Source organism: Choloepus didactylus, chromosome 1 (genome assembly GCF_015220235.1).
Source record: "Choloepus didactylus isolate mChoDid1 chromosome 1, mChoDid1.pri, whole genome shotgun sequence".
NCBI lineage: Eukaryota > Metazoa > Chordata > Mammalia > Pilosa > Megalonychidae > Choloepus > Choloepus didactylus.
This window is the reverse complement of record NC_051307.1, coordinates 200,140,081-200,159,710: the sequence shown is the minus strand read 5'-3', so window position 1 is coordinate 200,159,710 and position 19,630 is coordinate 200,140,081. Positions and strand designations below refer to the sequence as shown.

At 37.2% G+C, this 19,630-nt stretch overlaps 1 protein-coding gene across 2 annotated transcripts in view; it reads left to right on the top strand.

Moving 5' to 3' along the window:
* Positions 1-19,630, top strand: part of SMARCC1 (SWI/SNF related, matrix associated, actin dependent regulator of chromatin subfamily c member 1) — a 243,667-nt gene that overhangs the window by 27,281 nt on the left and 196,756 nt on the right. For both annotated transcript variants that reach the window (XM_037849833.1, XM_037849824.1), the window contains exon 3: positions 10,415-10,500. In XM_037849833.1, the coding sequence (XP_037705761.1) occupies positions 10,415-10,500 (86 nt within the window). The remainder of the gene's footprint in view (positions 1-10,414; positions 10,501-19,630) is intronic.

Sequence of the window (19,630 nt, the reverse complement as noted above, 5' to 3'; positions counted from 1 at the left end):
CCACATTTTCTTTATCCACTCATCTGTTGAAGGATATTTGGATTGTTTCCATTTCTTGGCAGTTGTAAACAGTGTCACCATGGACATCGGTGTGCAAGTATCTGTTTGTGTTGCTGCTTTCAGATCATCTGGGTATATACTGAGAAATGAAATTGTTGGATCATAGGGCAACTCAATATCTAGTTTTCTGAGGAACTGCCAAACTGTCCTCCAGAGTGGCTGTACTGTTACACCAGTCCCACCAACAGTGAACAAGAGTTCCAATTTCTCCACATCCTCTCCAGCATTTGTAGTTTCCTGTTTGTTTAATGGTAGCCATTGTAATTGGTGTGAGGTGATATCTCATTGTGGCCTTGATTTGAATCTCCCTAATAGCTAGTGAAGATAAACTTTTTTTCATGTGTTTTTCAGCCATTTGTATTTCCTCTTCAGAGAAATGTCTTTTCACATCTTTTGCCCATTTCATAATTGGGCTGTTTCTTTATATATACAAGATATCAGTCCTTTATCAGATACATGGTTTCCAAATATTTTTTTCCCATTCGGTTGACTGCCTCAACTTTTTGACAAATTCCTTTGAGGTACAGAAGCTTTTAAGTTTGAGGAGTTCCCGTTTATCCATTTTTTCTTTTGTTGCTTGTGCTTTGGGTATAAGGTCTAAGAAGTGACCTCCTAATACTAGGTTTTGAAGATGTTTCCCTATATTATCTTCTAGGAGTTTTATGGTACTGTCTCTTATATTGAGGTCTTTGATCCACTTTCAGTTAATTTTTGTGTAGGGTGAGGTAGGGGACCTCTTTCATGGATATGGATATCCAATTCTCCCAGCCCCATTTGTTGAAGAGATTGTTGTGTCCCAGTTTAGTGGATTTGGGAGCCTTATCAAAGATCAGATGACCTTAGATCTGGGGGTCTATTTCTGAATTCTCAATTTGATTCTGTTGATAGATATGTCTGTCTTTGTGTGACTACCATGCAGTTTTGACTACTATGTCTTTATAGTAAGCTTCAAAGTCAGGAAATATAAGTTTTCCCACTTCATTTTCCTTTTTCAGAATTTTTTTTTTTTTTTTATCATTTTGAGGCACCTTTCCCTTCCAAATAAATTTGATTACTAGCTTTTCCAAGTCTGCAAAGTAGGTTGTTGGAGTTTTGGTTGGAATTGCATTGCGTCTGAATCTGTAGGTGAGTTTGTGTAGAATTGTCATCTTAACGACATTCAGCCTTCCTATCTATGAACACGGAATACAGAATATCTTTCCATTTGTTTATGTCCCCTTCTATTTCTTTTAGTAAAGTTAGGTAATTTTCTATGTATAGGTCTTTTACATCCTTGGTTAAGTTTTTTCCTAGGTATGTGATTTTTTTAATTGCTATTGAGAGTGGATTCTTTTTCTTGAGTGTCTCTTCAGTTAGGTCATTTCTGGTATATAGGAACATTGCTGACTTATGTGCATTAATCTTGTATTCTGCTACTTCGCTAAATTTGTTTATTAGCTCTTGTAGCTGTATTGTTGATTTCTCAGGATTTTCCAAATACAAGATCATATCATCTGCAAATAATGACAGTTTTATTTCTTCCTTTCCAGTTTGGATTCCTTTTATGTCTTTGTCTTGCCAGATTTCCCTGGCTATCACTTCTAGCACAATGTTGAATAACAGTGGTGACACCGAGCATTCTTGTCTCATTCCTGATCTTAGAGGGAAGGCTTTCAGTCTGTTGCCATTGAGTACTATGCTGGGTGTGGGTTTTCCATATAAGTCCTTTATCATATTGAGGAAGTTTACTTCAATTACTACCTTTTGAAGTGTTTTTATCAAAAAAGGAGGCTGGATTTTGTCGAATCATTTTTCAGCATCCCTTGAGATGATCGTTTGATTCTTCCCTTTTGATTCGTTTCTAATACCAAAACCAAGTAAAGATGCTACAAGAAAGGAAAACTACAAGCCAGTCTTCCTTATGAATACAGATACAAAAATTCTCAATAAAATACTTGAAAATCGAATCCATTAAAAAAATCATACACCGTGAACAAATGGGGTTAATTCCAGGCACGCAAGGATGGTTCAACATAAAAAAATCAGCTAAATTTTGGTTTTGTTTATTCTCTATTGTTTTTTTGTTTTCTGTGTCATTTATTTCTGCTTTAATCCTTGTTGTTTCTTTTCTTCTACTTGGTTTAGGATTAGTTTACTGTTCATTTTCTAGTTTCTTCTGTTTTTCATTAGTTCTTAGATTTTAGCTCTTTCTTCCTTTTTTATGTATGCATTTAGAGCTATAAAATTCTCCCTCAATACCAGCTTTGCTGCATCCCATAAGTTTTGATATGTTGTGTTCTCGTTTTCATTTGTCTCTAGATATTTAGCAGTTTCTCTTGCTGTTTCTTTAAGCCACTCATTGTTTAGGAGTGTGTTGTTTAAGCTTCAGTATATGGTTATTGACTTCTAATTGTATTCCGTTGTGATCAGAGAATGTGCTTTGAATAATTTCAGTCTTTTTAAATTTATTGGTGCTTGTTTTATGGCCCAGCATATGATCAATTCTGGAGAATGTTCCATGAGCACTAGAGAAGAATGTGTATCCTGGTGATTTGGGATGTAATGCTCTACATGTGTCTGTGAAGTGATATTCATTTATCACATTGTTTAGGTTTTCAGTTTCCTTATTGGTCTTTTGTCTGGTTGATCTATCTATAGTAGAGAGTTATGTATTGAAGTCTGTCACAATTACTGTGAAAACATCTATTGTTTCCTTCAGTTTTGCCATTGTTTGTCTCATGTACCTTGGTGCACCTTGATTGGATTCATGGACATTTATGATTGTTATTTCTTGTTGTTGAATTGTTTCTTTTATTAGTATATAGTGATCTTCTTTGTCTCTTGTGACATCCTTGCATTTATAGTCTATTTTTTCTGAGACTAATGTTGCTTCTCCTGCTTTCTTTTGGCCATAGTTTGGATGGAATATTTTTTCCAACCTTTCACTTTCAATTTTTTTGTGTTGCTGGGTCTAAGATGAGTCTCTTGTTAGCAACATATTGATAGTTCATGTTTTTTAATCCATTCTGCCAATCTGTATCTTTTAGTAGGGGAGTTTAATCCATTCACATTCAATGTTATTACCGTGAAGTCAGTTCTTAAATCAGCCATCATATCCTTTGTCACATATATTTTTTTCCTCTCTATTTCCTTTTACCTACCTGTACTAAAATTCTTTAGTTCTGAGACCTTCTGCAGACCTCTCTCTCCTTTCTTTTTTTCTTTCCCTGTGGGGTTCCCTTTAGTATTTCTTGTAGGGCAGGTCTCTTGTTAGCAAATTCTCTCAGCATCTGTTTGTCTGTGAAGATTTTAAGCTCTCCCTCAGATTTGAAGTAGAGCTTTGCTGGATAAAGATTTCTTGGTTGGCAATTTTTCTCTTTCACAATTTTGAATCTCTCATACCACTGCCTTCTCCCCTCTATGGTGCTTACTGAGTAGTCACTATGTAGTCTTCTGTTGTTTTCCTTGTATGTGGTGAATTTCTTCTCTTGCTGCTTTTATAACTTGCTCCTCCTCCTCCCCATTTGACAATCTGATCTGAATATGTCGTGGAGAGGGTTTATTTGGATTCATTCTATTTGGAGTTCGTTGTGCATCTATGATTTGCATATTTATGTCATTTTGAAGGATTTTGGAAATTTTCCCCACCAGTGTCTTTGAATACTCTTCCTAGCCCTTTACTCTTCACCTTGTGGAACACAAGTGAGTCTTATATTTGTGTACTTCATGTTGTCCATCATTTCCCTGAGATCTATTTCAAATTTTTTGATTTTTTTCACCATTTATTCTTTTGTTCTTTCACATTCCATCACAGTGTCCTCGAGTTCGCCGATTCTTTCCTCTCTGTATTCAAATCTGCTGTTATGTGTCTCAAGAATATTTTTAATTTTATCGGTAGTGTCTTGTATTTCCATAAGATCCACTGCTTGTTATTTAGTCTTGCAAATTCTTCTTTGTGCTATTTTTTGTCTTCTTGATGTCCTTTATATCCTGAGCCATGATACTGATGTTTCTGAATACTTCTTTGATTAATTGCTCCACGTTCTGTGTCTCCTCTGGTTTTTCAATTTGGACATTTGTGTTGTCCTTATCTTCTTTTTTCTTCATATGGTTATAATTTTTGTTGTTTTTGTCCTCTTGGCATTTGCTTATCTTAATAAGGTTCTTTTAGGATATGCAGAATTATTTGAACATTTATCTGTAATTTGGCCAAGTGACAGCTTGACAGAATGTGCTTTCCCTGTCCTACCAGCAGATGGCGCTCTCGAGCCACCTCTTACCGTCAAGCTAGTTCTTCTTCAGCTTCATCTCTGCAGTGAGGGGTGGTCCAAACCATGTGGAATTCCAGTCGGTGTACCATTGTCCATGTGCACTGGGGCTGCAGAAGACCGTGTCTCACCATTCAGCTCACATTCCCCACAGTACCAGTCTGCCTTGTGCCCATGAGTCCATGCAGTGCCCTTGCCTCTAGGTTGTTCACATTGTGGGCTTCTGTGGAGGAAGGGAGGATGGTGTCACAAGTCCACTGAGTCCCAAATTCCCTCATGGGAGCCCTCGACCACATGGCAGTGAAGGATTATCTTGCCAGCCAAATGCATAATTGTGGCTTAGAAAGCTGCTCTGTGCCTGGTGGCTAGTCCCCAGCTTCGCAGCCATGGGGCTGTGAAGGGTTATCTCCCCAGCCAACTGCTAAGATGGTTGCGTGGGGTGTAGAAAGCTGCCACCTTCTGCAGTCGTCTGCACACTTCCAACCGTGAATCCCTGGCATGGGGGCTTTTCGCCGCGTGTCTCTGAAGGGTTATCATCCCTGCCAAGTGCTGAGGAGGGTGTATGGGGCATGGAAGGCTGCTCCCCTCTGTCCTAGTCAGCTGGCTCCAACTGCTCATTTATCTATCAGTGGACTTCTTGGCTGAATACTCATCAGTCCTAAACGCAGTCTCTCAGCTTCTCCAACTCCATACTCACTATATGATATAGAAGTCCCTGCCCAGCCCATGGAACCCTAGAACTGCTGTCCTGGAGCACTTTCTGTCCTTTATCTCTAGTTTTTTCCAGAGGAGAATTTTGCTCTGTCTCTCCTATTCTGCCATCTTCCTGGAAGTCGAGTCATGCTTTTTTATACATTTTGCCATTCTCTGCCTTTTGACTGGAGAGTTTAATCCATTTATTTATTTATTTATTTATTTATTTATTTATTTATTTAAACTGTGATTGTTCACATACCATACAATTATCCAAAGATCCAAAGTGTACAGTTGCCCCCAGTACCATCATACAGCTGTGCATCCATCACCATAATTAATTTTTGTTCAATTTTTAGAATATTTTCCTTACCTCCAAAAGAAATAAAGACAAAGAAGAAAAAAAGAAAAGAAAAGAAAAGGAAACTTAAATTCTCCTGTATCCCTAACCACCCCCATTGTTGACTCGTAGTATTGGTTTAGTACATTTGTTACTGTTTATGAATGAACGTTGAAATACTGCAAACAGTAGTATATAGTTTGCAGTAGGTATGTTTTTTCCCTATATGCCCCTCTATTATTAACTTCTAGTTGTAGTGTCAAACATTTGTTCTGGTTCATGAAAGAGATTTCTAATATTTGTACAGTTAATCTCAGACATTGCCCAGCACAAGGTTTACTGTTTTATACATTCCCATCTTTTAACCTCCAGCTTTCCTTCTGGTGACATACATGACTCTGATCTTCCCCTTTCTACCATATTCACACACCATTCAGCACTGTTAGTTGTTCTCACAACGTGCTCCCATCACCTCTGTTCATTTCCAGACATTTAAGTTCATCCTAGTTGAACATTCTGCTCATACTAAGCTTCCGCTCCCCATTCTTTAGTCTCGTTCTGTATCTTGGTAACTTATATTTCATGTCTGTGAGTTTACATATTATAATTAGTCCTATCAGTGAGACCCTGCAATATTTGTCCTTACGTGTCTGGCTTATTCCACTCAGTATATTGTTCTCAAGGTTTCATCATCAACACATTTTTTTTTTTTGAGATGATTTTGTTCACATGCCATACGTTCTATCCTAAGTAAACAATGGATGGTTCCCTGTATAGTCCACATATTTATGTGTTCACCACCCTCACCACTATCTATATAAGGACATTTATATTTTTTTCACAAAGCAGGAGGAAGAGTCAGAGAAGGTAAAGAGGCAAAAGAAAAAGAAAAAAGAAAGAGGAAAAAAGAAATATGATAGCCAGGAAGCAGCAAAAGGAAAGATAACCCTAGATCAAAGTAGGATAAAGAGTCAGACAACACCACCAATGCAAAGAGTCTCACACCCCTCCTCTGTGACCTGTCTTATCCGCATTTACCTTGGTATTTTCCCTTTGTTACATTAAAGGAAGCATAATACAGTGATTCTGTTAATTATAGTCTCTACTTCATGTTGATTGTATTTTCCCGTCAGTGCCTCCCTATTTTTAACACCTTGCAAGGTTGACATTCATTTATCCTCCCTTGTGAAAAAACATATTTGTACATTTTATCACAGTTGTTGAACCCTCTAGATTTCTCTGAATTTTACAGTCCCAGTCTTTATCTTTCCTCTTTTCTTCTGGTGTCTCACGTGCTCCTAACCTTCCTCTTTCAACCATATTTAGTTATCTTTGTTCAGTGTACTTACATTGCTGTGCTACCATCTCCCAAATTTGTGTTCCAAACCTCTCACTCCTGTCTGTTTCTGTCAGTCTGTAGTGCTCCCGTTAGTATATCCTGTAGGGTAGGTATTTTGTTCACAATTTCTTTCATTGTCTGTCAGAGAATATTTTGAACTCTCCCTCATATTTGAAGGACAGTTTTGCCGGATATAGGATTCTTGGTTGGAGTTTTTTCTCTTTCAGTATCTTAAATATATCACACCACTTCACCTTTTTGCCTCCATGGTTTCTGCTGAGAAATCCACATATAGTCTTGTTAAGCTTCCTTTGCATATGATATGGATTGCTTTTCTCTTGCTGCTTTCAGGATTCTCTCTTTATCTTTGATGTTTGATAATCTAAGTGTCTTGGTGTAGGCCTATTCAGTTCTATTCTGTTTGGCGTATGCTGTGCTTCTTGGGTCTGTAATTTTATGTCTTTCATAAGAGGTGGGAAATTTTCATGATTTCCTCTGTTATTGCTTCTGCCCCTTTTTCCTTCTCTCCTCTTTCTGGGACACCAGTGATACGTACATTCTTGTATTTCGTTTTGTCTTTAAGTTCCTAGAGACATTGCTCATATTTTTCCATTCTTTTCTCTATCTGTTGTTTTGTGTGTAGGCTTTCAGATGCCTTGTTCGCCAGTTCCTGAATGTTTTCTTCTGCCTCTTGCCATCTGTTGTTATATGTTTCCATTGTGTCTTTCATCTCGTGTTGTGCCTTTCATTTCCATAGATTCTGCCAATTTTTTCGAACTTTCGATTTCTGCCTTATATATGCCCAGTATTTGCTTTATAGCCTGTATCTTTTTTGCCATATCTTCTCTAAACTTTTTGAATTGATTTAGCATTAGTTTAAATTCCTGTATCTCAGTTGAAATGTAAGTTTGTTCCTTTGACTGGACCATAGCTTCATTTTTCTTAGTGTAGGTTGTAGTTTTCTGTTGTCTAGGCATCTAGTCTCCCTGGCCATCCCAATCAGGTTTTCCCAGATGAGAACAGGCTCAGGTCTCAGGAGGAAATATTCAGTATCCAGTTTCCCTGACGGTGTGTCTTAGAGGATTGTCACACCTTGTGCTTTTCTGCCCAGCAAGTGCGCCTGTCAGCCTGTCACTGCAGACTGAGGTAAGGAGATATATGGCCGGTAGTTGTTTTCCCCTAGGCTCTGGGGTCTTATTCTGAATGGAAGGTGGGTAATAGATCTGGGCCCCACCTCTTTCCTCTTGGGAAGCTAAGCCCCCTAGAGAGAGTTCATTTGCATATAAATATTCTTTGTTTCTCTGACTCTGCTATCTCCACCTTGGTCTGGGTCAGAGTGCTGGGTGTTTAAAATGGCTGAGGCTTTCTCTACTGTAGAGCACTGCAAGCCAAAAACAGTTGAGGCTTTATCCACTGAGCTGCCCAGGTTGAGAGAGAGAGAAAGGGACGGAAAGCCCCAGATTCACCTGTCGACCAGAGATAGCACCTGATGCTTTGGGCTCTCCGTTCGGAGACACATACATCCCCAGACTCTCCAAGGTCAGTTACCAGAAACCTCTGTCTGCTTCTTTGGGATTCGCAGTCTGTATTGTGTGGTTAGCATTAAAATCCCAGTTGGAGCTGGGCTGAGGTATATTCGTTTGTTCAAAGAGTGCTGCTCTCTAACACAGTGAGGCTTTGCAGTTCAGGCTGCCCTGAGGGAGGGGCTCTCGGCACAGGTCCACAGTTTTTACTTACAGATTTTATGCTGCGATCTTGGGCATTCCTCCCAATTCAGGTTGGTGTATGATGAGTGGACAGTCGCATTTGTCTCCCCACTGTTATTCCATGCTATTTACTAGTTGATCCTGTTGTTTGTTAGTTGTTCCAGGGGGACTAACTAGCTTCCACTCCCCTCTATGCCGCCATCTTAGCTGCTCAATGCATCTGTATTTCAAGTAAGTTTTGATAATGTAGGACTTCTACTATTTTGGATTTGTCTTTTGTAAGTCTTATGCTTTTCTTGTCTTTCAGTCTTTCATTACTGCCTTTTGTTATTCACTTGATCTTTTTTAGTGAATAATTTCAAGTTCCTTACATTTATTTCAGTATTTTTCAGATTTATTCTTTGTAGATACCTTGGGTCTTAAATTTAACATCCTAAATCTATGATAATCCCGTTTGATTTGTATCAACTTAAATTCAGTACCATGCACAGACTCTTCTTATGTTCCTCCATCCCACCTTTGTGTTTTTCTTGTGATACATTACATATTTATGCATTGTGTCTGAAACCATAGACATTTCTTTTTATGCATTCTTATTGAAGAGTCTAGTGGTTGATAGAAGTTATTTTTTTTTTTTTTTGTATTTTAAGTATGTATCTGGAATGATGTGATTGTTAAAATTGAGTATCTGTCAAGAAATTGACCTTAACCTTGAATTATGTATATAAATGTTTTATTGTTCTGGTCTGTAAATATATATTTCTCAGTAATGTGGATCTGGATTTTCAAGTAATTGCAATACAGTGAAACTTGAAAAGTTTTGTATGTTATGTACATAGGCACTCTGCTAAATACTGAAGTTATGGATCTGAATATGATTCTGTTCCTTTCTTCAGTGAGTTCACAGTCTTGTAACTCAATAAACCAGTCATTTCATTACAGTGCTGTGATTAGTGCAATAGTTATATGCACTATATGTGGTGTGAAAGAACATTTTACCCAATTTGGGTGTTCAGGGAAGACTACTTGTAGGAGAACTTATTCTTACTTTACTCTTTTGTAGATAGCCACTTGGCATCTTATTCTGATTTTAGATGTCAGCACTACAAAGTTATAATACTTGTGCATTTTCTGAGGCCAAAAAAAAAATTGTCAGTGGATCAGAAACTTATCTAGCTTTATTTGTTTTGGAATATGTAATTCAAGATTTTGGATATACTGGGCATAGTGCTGGGCAAAAAAAGTGGGAACTCAGAAACCCCATGTTATTTAAAAAGTGACAGGTAACCAGACTTACTTGGAGGCTTAATTTTTTGGGGTTCATTTGAAGAGCTCATCTTTAAAAGTCTGAATATTTGATATTATATTATTCTAATCCATTTTTTTGTAATAGTTTTCAAAGAAAAAAGTGGTGTGTGCTTCCATAATGTGAAAGTCAGTCAATATTTGATTTATTTGAGCTGTAATTTTATAATTCATAAAGCAAAAAAATCTCTTAAATTGTGTTACAGATTTTAGATATAAGTTTATAGATTGTTAACAAATGTTTTTGTGATCGTTAAAATATTACAATAACAGTTCAGCCATAATTTTTGTGTATCTTAAAGCCAAGATCATAAATGGCCATAAAAAAAAATCTGTAGATATAGCAGTGTTTCCAGGAAAGCTATATTGGAAATTGTGTCTAAGTTGAATTTTGTACATTTTAAAAATCATATTTAAAATTTACCAGTAAAGTTTGTAATTTATCACTGTTTTGTTTCCTGTTGAAATATTTCAATTTACCTTTTGTAAATCTTGTTTTTCATAGATGGTTTCCTTACTGAAGAATATGTTAATGGAATTTAAAAAGAAATATTTTTTCATATCTTTTAGAGAAGTTTATATATCCTTCTTTTCCTGAAAGTATTTAGGAAGGTTACTAAATTAGTATTTTTTCATGTATTTGAATGTATAATCTCAGAATTCAGTCATCAGTAATTTTGTCAGTACCTTTATTTTTCTCATATGTAACCTGTATAATTTCTAGGCAAAATGCTTCATGGATTTCAAAGCTGGGGGTACCTTGTGTCACATTCTTGGGGCTGCTTACAAGTATAAGAATGAACAGGGATGGTAAGTTTTTGTATTTATTTTGCATATATTAACATGATATTTAAGTTATTTAATGTTAATTCCTGTTTGATCTTTGTATGGTGTTACAGAGTTCTGTAATCCCATGATTGAAGTGCAAAATAGGTTTTGTTCCTTCAAGAGTTCTTATTTTTATTTGTGCCTAAATCTGAGAAAAATGACAAATAGCTATTGAATTTTAGGCAAACAATTTTTCATGTATTGTTATTAGAAATTATGCTCAATCTGAAATGTACAAACGTATAATACAAGTTTCTAATATGCATTAAATATAAGGTGAAAGATAACAGTCTTTAATAGTCTAGTCAGCCAGCCTTTCAAAGGTTATCTATTCTGTCTGCTCAGGATACAGGAAAAGAAATCTCACTCAGTACAGTGAAGATCTGTTCCTGGGTCTGTGGCTGAACTAGGATGAGAATTCCTGTCATTGTTTCCAGAAAGTTTCGCTTCTCTCTACACTCTTCCTTTTCCCTTTTCTAGCCATGTCTCTCTTGGTGCTATTTCTGTCTTTCCTTCCTTGGGTTCCATCTCATTGTGGGAAGTTCAACTGCTGAGACTGAATGTTTTAACTCTGGTGGTGCTGAGTTTGAAAATGGTGCATGGTCCACCTCACAGGGGTCTGGAATGTATCTTAAAGTTTCTTGTTGGTCTTAGTTGTGTTACCTGTGTGCATTTTATAATCTTAGCATCTTTCTGGAAAATATGAGGTTGAGTGGTAGTGGAACTACCTGGTAATTCTTGGCATTGTTGTGAAGAGACAGTACAGTTTAAATTTCTCTAAGCATATTGATTCCAAAGTTTGAGTGTTTTGAGTTTGATTTTTCTGTATGTGTCTAAATAGGCAAAGACAATGAGTGCCTTATTTGGTGTTTTTAAATTTAAATTTTATTTTTTTGTGAAGGGTGAAACTTTGGGCTAATTTCAAGTATAATTATATATGACTGAGGGATACCAGTAGGGTGATTTTGATGCATTTATGGATATGTAAACATCTCCTGAGGGAGAGATTAAATACCACTGAGTTGTGGTTAGTAATAAAAAAGTAAATGTCAGTGCCCCCATGCAGAGTGAGTAGATTAGGACCTTATTTATTCTTTCTTTCAGTTCTAAACAGATTGCTGTATGTTGTAAGTCATATTTTATGCCTTTCAAAGAGTTTAATTGAAAATATTTTGTTTGTGTTTTATTAGTTTTCCTTAGCAGTTTAGACCTATGCTTAGTCAACATAAAGTTTAGGATTTTCCTTAATATGGAAAGTGATCTTTTATTTTTTCCTAAGACACTACTTGCTGCTGAATGTTTATTTCTTAGAGGTGAGTTTAAACCTTTCTGTTTATGGTGTATGTATTATGTAAATTAGGATTATTAACCTTTTATTTCTACCTTAAAACTTGGTTGTTCAACCTTTATCTCTCCCTGCAAAATCTCCTTCATATTTTTGTTGTTATTGTTTAATTTAAATATTACCACAATAAGTATATGCCGGTGGCTTTCAAGCTTTAAGAATCATCTGCAGTCCTTGTTAAAAATAGAAGTTTCTTGGCTTCATGGATATAGATTGTCAGCCAGTAAGTTTGGGGTTTGCAGTGCAATTCTGACACTAATTATTAGAGTTTGTACAGATTTCATAGGTAAAGGGCACACACAGTTCTCCCCAAGGCTGCCCTCACCTTAGACATCAACCACCCTGACTTCTGACCAATTGGCTACAAATTTGGGGGTTCCCACTAGCCCGTTGGATTCAAGAATTGATTAAAATGACTCATAGAAGTAAAGAAATCACTATACTTAGAATTATAATGTAATTATAGCAAAAAAGATATAAATATAAGAAGGAGACAAGAGGCTTGCAGGTCAAGGTCTCAGAATTTCCCTAAGCACAAGGGTTATCTGTGGTTTCCCTATGGAGTTAGGACACGTCATCTTCCTGGCACATTGATATGAGACAATTTGTAGAGTATTACCAACCGGGGAAGTTCACCCAAGCTTGAGTTTGGTGTTTTTATTGGGGCTTCATTATGTAGGCACAATTGATTGAATCATTGCTCATGTGTTTGATTTCAATTTTCAGTCCCCTCCCCTGAAAGTCCCAACCTTCTAAAAACATGGTTAGTCTTTATGGTGTTTTTAGCCCCCAGACTAAATGACTGGCATGGCTGACTCTACCCTGAGTCGTCTTATTAGCATAAACTATCAGGTGTGATCTGAGGGCCTCCATGAATAACAAGGAAATTCCAAGGATTTTTCAGGGCATTCCCTAGGAGCTCGGACAAAGGCCAGCTGTTTTTTGGAAGTCAGGATGGAAACAGAGTCTTGGGTTTCAAAAAGTACTCTAGATGGGTCTCCTGCCAGGCTTTGAGAAATGCTCATCAGGCAAGTTGTCATTCTAGCACATAGGTAGTTTAAATATTTTAATTTGTGAAGACATATAGTAGCATATTTTAAAATGCCACTGTCTGCTAATCATCTGGCTTTGTTTTTTTAAATAACATAGTAAGAATCCAAACCAGTTTACTTATCCTAAAAGTCACATACCTAGCTGAATATAATTTTTAGTCTACCTAGGTATTAGATCTCCCACCCCACCCTATCCCCACCCAATATTTGCATACCTATTTCCAAGCCCTAATTATCTTTAGGTTGTTTGCCACTCTTGGGGAATGGCATACTAGACATCCCCTGGGGACTAACTGGCTCCGTAAGATTGCCCTCCAGATTCTTTTAGCTTGCTACCACTCACCAAAAAACAGTGTCTTTCTGGAGGCCAGCTTTGGTCACTTCTTTACACTCTTATTTTTGTTTCCTGTTCACCTTACCTACAGCTCAGTGCAGTTTTGTTTTACCTTAAAGAAGTTTGCTTTCTCTGTAGTTGACCTAAGTTCCTAGGATCCAGTATTGATTATTTAGACTGTATTTTCTAGTGGTAGGTCAGGATAAGTACAGCACAACATCCCTGTCTACATTGACAAGAGGGAGCAAAATTGGAGGCCCTTTTGATGGACAAGAAGTGTTGCTTTAGATTGAAAGGCTGTGATAAAACATTTCCTAGCAGATCGCCAGAGGAAAACAAAGCATAAGACTAATGAATTAATAATAAACCTTTAATTTGAGAGTGTGCATTTACAGTGAAAAGGGCCAAAGGTTTTTAAAAGTCAGAAAGAATTAACATGTATGCATTTGTTGTCTTTCTCTATCAGGCTGTGGTGTGGTAATACAGGGTAAGAATATATCTTTTCATTTTTTTTTCCCCTTTCCACACCATCCTATGGGGCCTGCCCAGTGCTAGCTTCACTCTGCAGTTATCAGCTGGAATCAAAGAATTAAGATACTCAGATTAAAATAACAAGAAACATAATACACACCCATGTATGGTGCTATATACAGAGAATACTGTTGAAGTGACTTTTTTATGGCATTTACTTTATTTTTTAAATGAAAATGTGTTAAAGATTTTATTTAATTAATCAGAGGACCAGTAAGATGTAAAAAAGCCTACTTTTTGGTGTATGTTTTCAAACATATGTAAGCAATCCAGAATGCTGAAACAAATTTTTTTAATTGATGCACAAATGTCCTTTTCTAAAGGATGGATTCTTTTGCATCTTGCCCTAAATGAACGTTTATATGAATAATTTTCATCACTGTCACCCTTCAACAGGTTAACTGCTGTTGTCAGTGGTTAGTCTCTTTACACCTCAAACCTGTGATCTCCTAGAAAAGGCCTGAGCCTAATCAGGTTGATTCAATGGGCTTGGGCTTCATCAAGTGACCTCCCACTCAATTCAGTGTATATGGGCAGACAATAAAAGTAAAGAGCACTCAAGGCAAGAATTCACCTTGGACACATTTTTAGTAAAAGGAGCACCTAAGGTAAAAGGAACAGGTTTACAGTGTAAAACTTAATTGATACATTACCAAGCCTGGGAGTCCCTGTTCCTCCAGATGCAGCTGGACATGAGATCAGAGAGCTCCTTCTTGTTTGAGTTACAGAGAATTTATAGTCTCTTGATTTAGAGTAACTTTAATTAAGTCATATTCTATTTTTACATTAAATGAACACGAATGTCTTACAAAGCAAAACGTCTCAATCCATGAGTGGTTCAGGATCAAAGGAAGGTATCCATGTTATCAGAGACTTATCCTTGAATGCCTGTAAAATTCTGATAATATTTTTATTAAAGCTATGATGTCTGTAAGAGCAATATAACGTACTTTGCTTGTATAAAAATTAGAAAAGAGATTACTATAGTTTAACTTAATATAGTTTTTTTCATTTTATTCTAAGATTAGTTCAGTCATTACACCATATTGATAAACATATATTTTATTAGGACTGTATTCAACCTTGCTGCATTATTTATGACTTCTCTGTGATCAAAGTAACAGCTGCAGCCCATCCTGTTTTCACAGAGGACTAGGTGTTTACATGTTATCTGTATCTAAGAAGGTTGAGAGGGCCTTTGTGCTTTTTGAAAATATTCACAGTTTTTTTTAACTGTTTAGCTTCTTCTTCAGTATATTTTTCTAATATTAGACTTGAAAGGTATGAAACATCTGTCCCAGTTATTATAGTAAGGCCTTTCCACTTTTTATTATTTGGAAATTGTACTTGAGTGTTTTTAGGTAAAAGTTCTGTTAAATATGCTTCTATATCAGGAGGAATAACTGGTTCTTTACCATTAGAACAGAAAATATGAGAGCAGCATAGATGAATCAGCATCCTCATTATTAGATTCCTCAGTAGAGATGATATTCTGCGACACTATGTAGTTGTGAAGTAGTGAAAGACAATGAAAGGCATCATCACCTAAAGAATCAAATAACCTTGGTAGAGTTCTCAAATATTCCATTGAAGGACACCAGTCATTTTTTTTTATCCATTTCAAAGTCTTTGACAGTTTTTCCTGATAGTCTCTCTCACTTGTGATTATTAAAATCCCAATGATTATTCCAATAAAAAAACGGAGGGGGGGGCTGGTTTCATTAGGTTTGACCTGTTATTTATGTAGGTGTAGTGAGAACACAGATGAAACATGCAAACCTTGTTGACTCTGCAAATCTGGAGCCTGATTCAATATTGAACACTTTTTTTAAGTTTTTACTTTGAAATAATTTCAAACTGACAGAAAAGTTGCAAAAGTAATGCAAAAACAATACAGAGAACTCCAGTGTACCTCATCCAGATACCCAGATTTACCAATTTTTAACATTTTGTCACATTCCCTCCTACCCTTCTTTCCTTCCTTTCTATTTATCTATCATCTGCTAAATATTTGAGAGTAGATTGGATACATAATGCTCCCTTATCACTTAATACTTCCATCAATATTTCCTAAGAACACGGATAGTCACTTATGTAACCATATTAAGAATAGTTGAACAACTCTTTAAGGCCACAATACCAACTTCTGTCTCTCTTTATGATAATTATTGGACTGGATTTTTTTTTCCAATTCAGTTTTCTTGCGATATATTCACATACCCTAGAATCATCCATATTGTGCAATCATTTGTTCACAGTACCATCATATACTTGTACATTCATCACCAAAATCAATTTTTGAACATTTTCATTACTCCAAAACAAAATAAAAATAAGGATAAAAATACAAGTGAAGAAGAACACCCAAAACATCCCGTCACCCCCATTCCCCCTATTATTCATTTAATTTTTGTTCCCATTTTTCTACCTATCTGTCCATACACTGGATAAAGGGAGTGTGAGTCACACGGTTTTCACAATCACACAGTCTCGTACCATGTAAGCTACATAGTTACACAGTCAACTTCAAGAATCAAGGCTGCTGGGTTATAGTTCTGCCGTTTCAGGTATTTCCTTCTAGCTATTCGAATACACTAAAACCTTAAAAGGGATATCTGTATAGTGCATAAGAATAACCTCCCGAATGACCTCAGCTCCATTTGAAATCTCTCAACCACTGAAACTTTATATTGTTTCATTTCTCTTCTCCCTTTTGGTCAAGAAGGCTTTCTCAATCCCATGATGCCAGGTCCAGGCTCATCCCCAGGAGTCATGTCCCATGGTGCCGGGGAGATGCACACCCCTGGGAGTCATGCCCCAGGTAAGGGGGAGAGCAGTGAGTTTACCTTCCCAGTTGGCTTAGCTAGAGAGAGAGAGACACCACATCTGAGCAATAGGTTCTCTGGGGGTGACTCTTAAGCAAAGCTATAAGTAGGCTTAGCCTCTCCTTTGCTGTAACAAGCTTCATGAGGGCAAGCCCCAACATCGAGGACTTGGCCTTCTAAATTGGTAGTTCGCAATGCTTGTGAGACTATCAGTAATTCCCCAGGTGGGGAAGTTTAATATTTCCACATTTTTCCCCAGTCTCTCAAGGGGACTTTGCAAATAACATTTTTATTCTCTGCCCAAATTACTTTGGGATATATTGGAGTTTTGCCCTCACCTTGGGCTTTTTTTTTTTTTTTTTAAATCTTCATTTTATTGAGATATATTCACATACCACGCAGTCATACAAAACAAATCGTACTTTCGATTGTTTACAGTACCATTACATAGTTGTACATTCATCACCTAAATCAATCCCTGACACCTTCATTAGCACACACACAAAAATAACAAGAATAATAATTAGAGTGAAAAAGAGCAATTGAAGTAAAAAAGAACACTGGGTACCTTTGTCTGTTTGTTTCCTTCCCCTATTTTTCTACTCATCCATCCATAAACTAGACAAAGTGGAGTGTGGTCCTTATGGCTTTCCCAATCCCCTTGTCACCCCTCATAAGCTACATTTTTATACACCTGTCTTCGAGATTCATGGGTTCTGGGTTGTAGTTTGATAGTTTCAGGTATCCACCACCAGCTACCCCAATTCTTTAGAACCTAAAAAGGGTTGTCTAAAGTGTGCGTAAGAGTGCCCACCAGAGTGACCTCTCGGCTGCTTTTGGAATCTCTCTGCCACTGAAGCTTATTTCATTTCCTTTCACATCCCCCTTTTGGTCAAGAAGATGTTCTCTGTCCCCCGATGCCGGGTCTACATTCCTCCCCGGGAGTCATATTCCACGTTGCCAGGGAGATTCACTCCCCTGGGTGTATGATCCCACGTAGGGGGGAGGGCACTGATTTCACCTTTCAAGTTGGCTTAGCCAGAGAGAGAGGGCCACATCTGAGCAACAAAGAGGCATTCGGGAGGAGGCTCTTAGGCACAACCATAGGGAGGCCTAGCCTCTCCTTTGCAGCAACCGTCTTCCCAAGGGTAAAACTTATGGTAGAGGGCTCAACCCATCAAACCACCAGTCCCCTATGTCTGTGGTCATGTTAGCAACCATCGAGGTGGGGTAGGCCAATACCCCTGCATTCTCCATAGGCTCCTCAAGGGGGCACTACATCTTTTTTTTTTTTTTTCCTTGTTTTTCTTTTTTTTTTTTTTTAAATTTCCCTTTTTTTTTAAATAAACTGTATGAAAAAAAAGTTAAAAAGAAAACAAACATACAATAAAAGAACATTTCAGAGAGACCATAACAAGGGAGTAAGAAAAAGACAACTAACCTAAGATAACTGCTTAACTTCCAACATGTTCCTACTTTACCCCAAGAAAGTTACATAATATAGCAACCTTTCTGTGAACTTGTTCCTACTATATCCATCAGAAATTAACAGACCATAGTCATTCCTGGGCATCCCCAGAACGTTAAATAGCTTATCTGTTGTTCTTGGATTATTGATCCCCCTTCCTTAATTGCTCTCTATTGCTAGTTCCCCTGCATTCTACATTATAAACCATTTGTTTTACATTTTTCAAAGTTCACATTAGTGTTAGCATATAATATTTCTCTTTTTGTGCCTGGCTTATTTCGCTCAGCATTATGTCTTCAAGGTTCATCCATGTTGTCATATGTTTCACGAGATCGTTCCTTCTTACTGCCGCGTAGTATTCCATCGTGTGTATATACCACATTTTATTTATCCACTCATCTGTTGAAGGACATTTGGGTTGTTTCTATCTCTTGGCAATTGTGAATAATGCTGCTATGAACATTGGCGTGCAGATATCTGTTCGTGTCACTGCTTTCCGACCTTCCGGGTATATACCGAGAAGTGCAATCGCTGGATCGAATGGTAACTCTGTATCTAGTTTTCTAAGGAACTGCCAGACTGACTTCCAGAGTGGCTGAACCATTATACAGTCCCACCAACAGTGAATAAGAGTTCCAATTTCTCCACATCCCCTCCAGCATTTGTAGTTTCCTGTTTGTTTAATGGCAGCCATTCTAATCGGTGTTAGATGGTATCTCATTGTGGTCTTAATTTGCATCTCTCTAATAGCCAGTGAAGCTGAACATTTTTTCATGTGTTTCTTGGCCATTTGTATTTCCTCTTCAGAGAACTGTCTTTTCATATCTTTTGCCCATTTTATAATTGGGCTGTCTGTACTATTGTCATTGAGTTGTAGGATTTCTTTGTATATGCAAGATACCAGTCTTTTGTCAGATACATGGTTTCCAAAAATTTTTTCCCATTGAGTTGGCTGCCTCTTTACCTTTTTGAGAAATTCCTTTGAGGTGCAGAAACTTCTAAGCTTGAGGAGTTCCCATTTATCTATTTTCTCTTTTGTTGCTTGTGCTTTGGGTGTAAAGTCTAGGAAGTGGCCGCCTAATACAAGGTCTTGAAGATGTTTTCCTACATTATCTTCTAGGAGTTTTATGGTACTTTCTTTTATATTGAGATCTTTGGTCCATTTTGAGTTAATTTTTGTGTAGGGGGTGAGGTAGGGGTCCTTTTTCATTCTTTTGGATATGGATATCCAACTCTCCCAGCACTATTTGTTGAAAAGACCATTATGACTCAGTTCAGTGACTTTGGGGGCCTTATCAAAGATCAGTCGGCCATAGATCTGAGGGTCTATCTCTGAATTCTCAATTCGATTCCATTGATCTATATGTCGATCTTTGTGCCAGTACCATGCTGTTTTGGCAACTGTGGCTTTATAATAAGCTTCAAAGTCAGGGAGTATAAGTCCTCCCACTTGGTTTTTCTTTTTTAGAGTGTCTTTAGCAATTCGAGGCATCTTCCCTTTCCAAATAAATTTGATAACTAGCTTTTCCAAGTCTGCAAAGTAGGTTGTTGGAATTT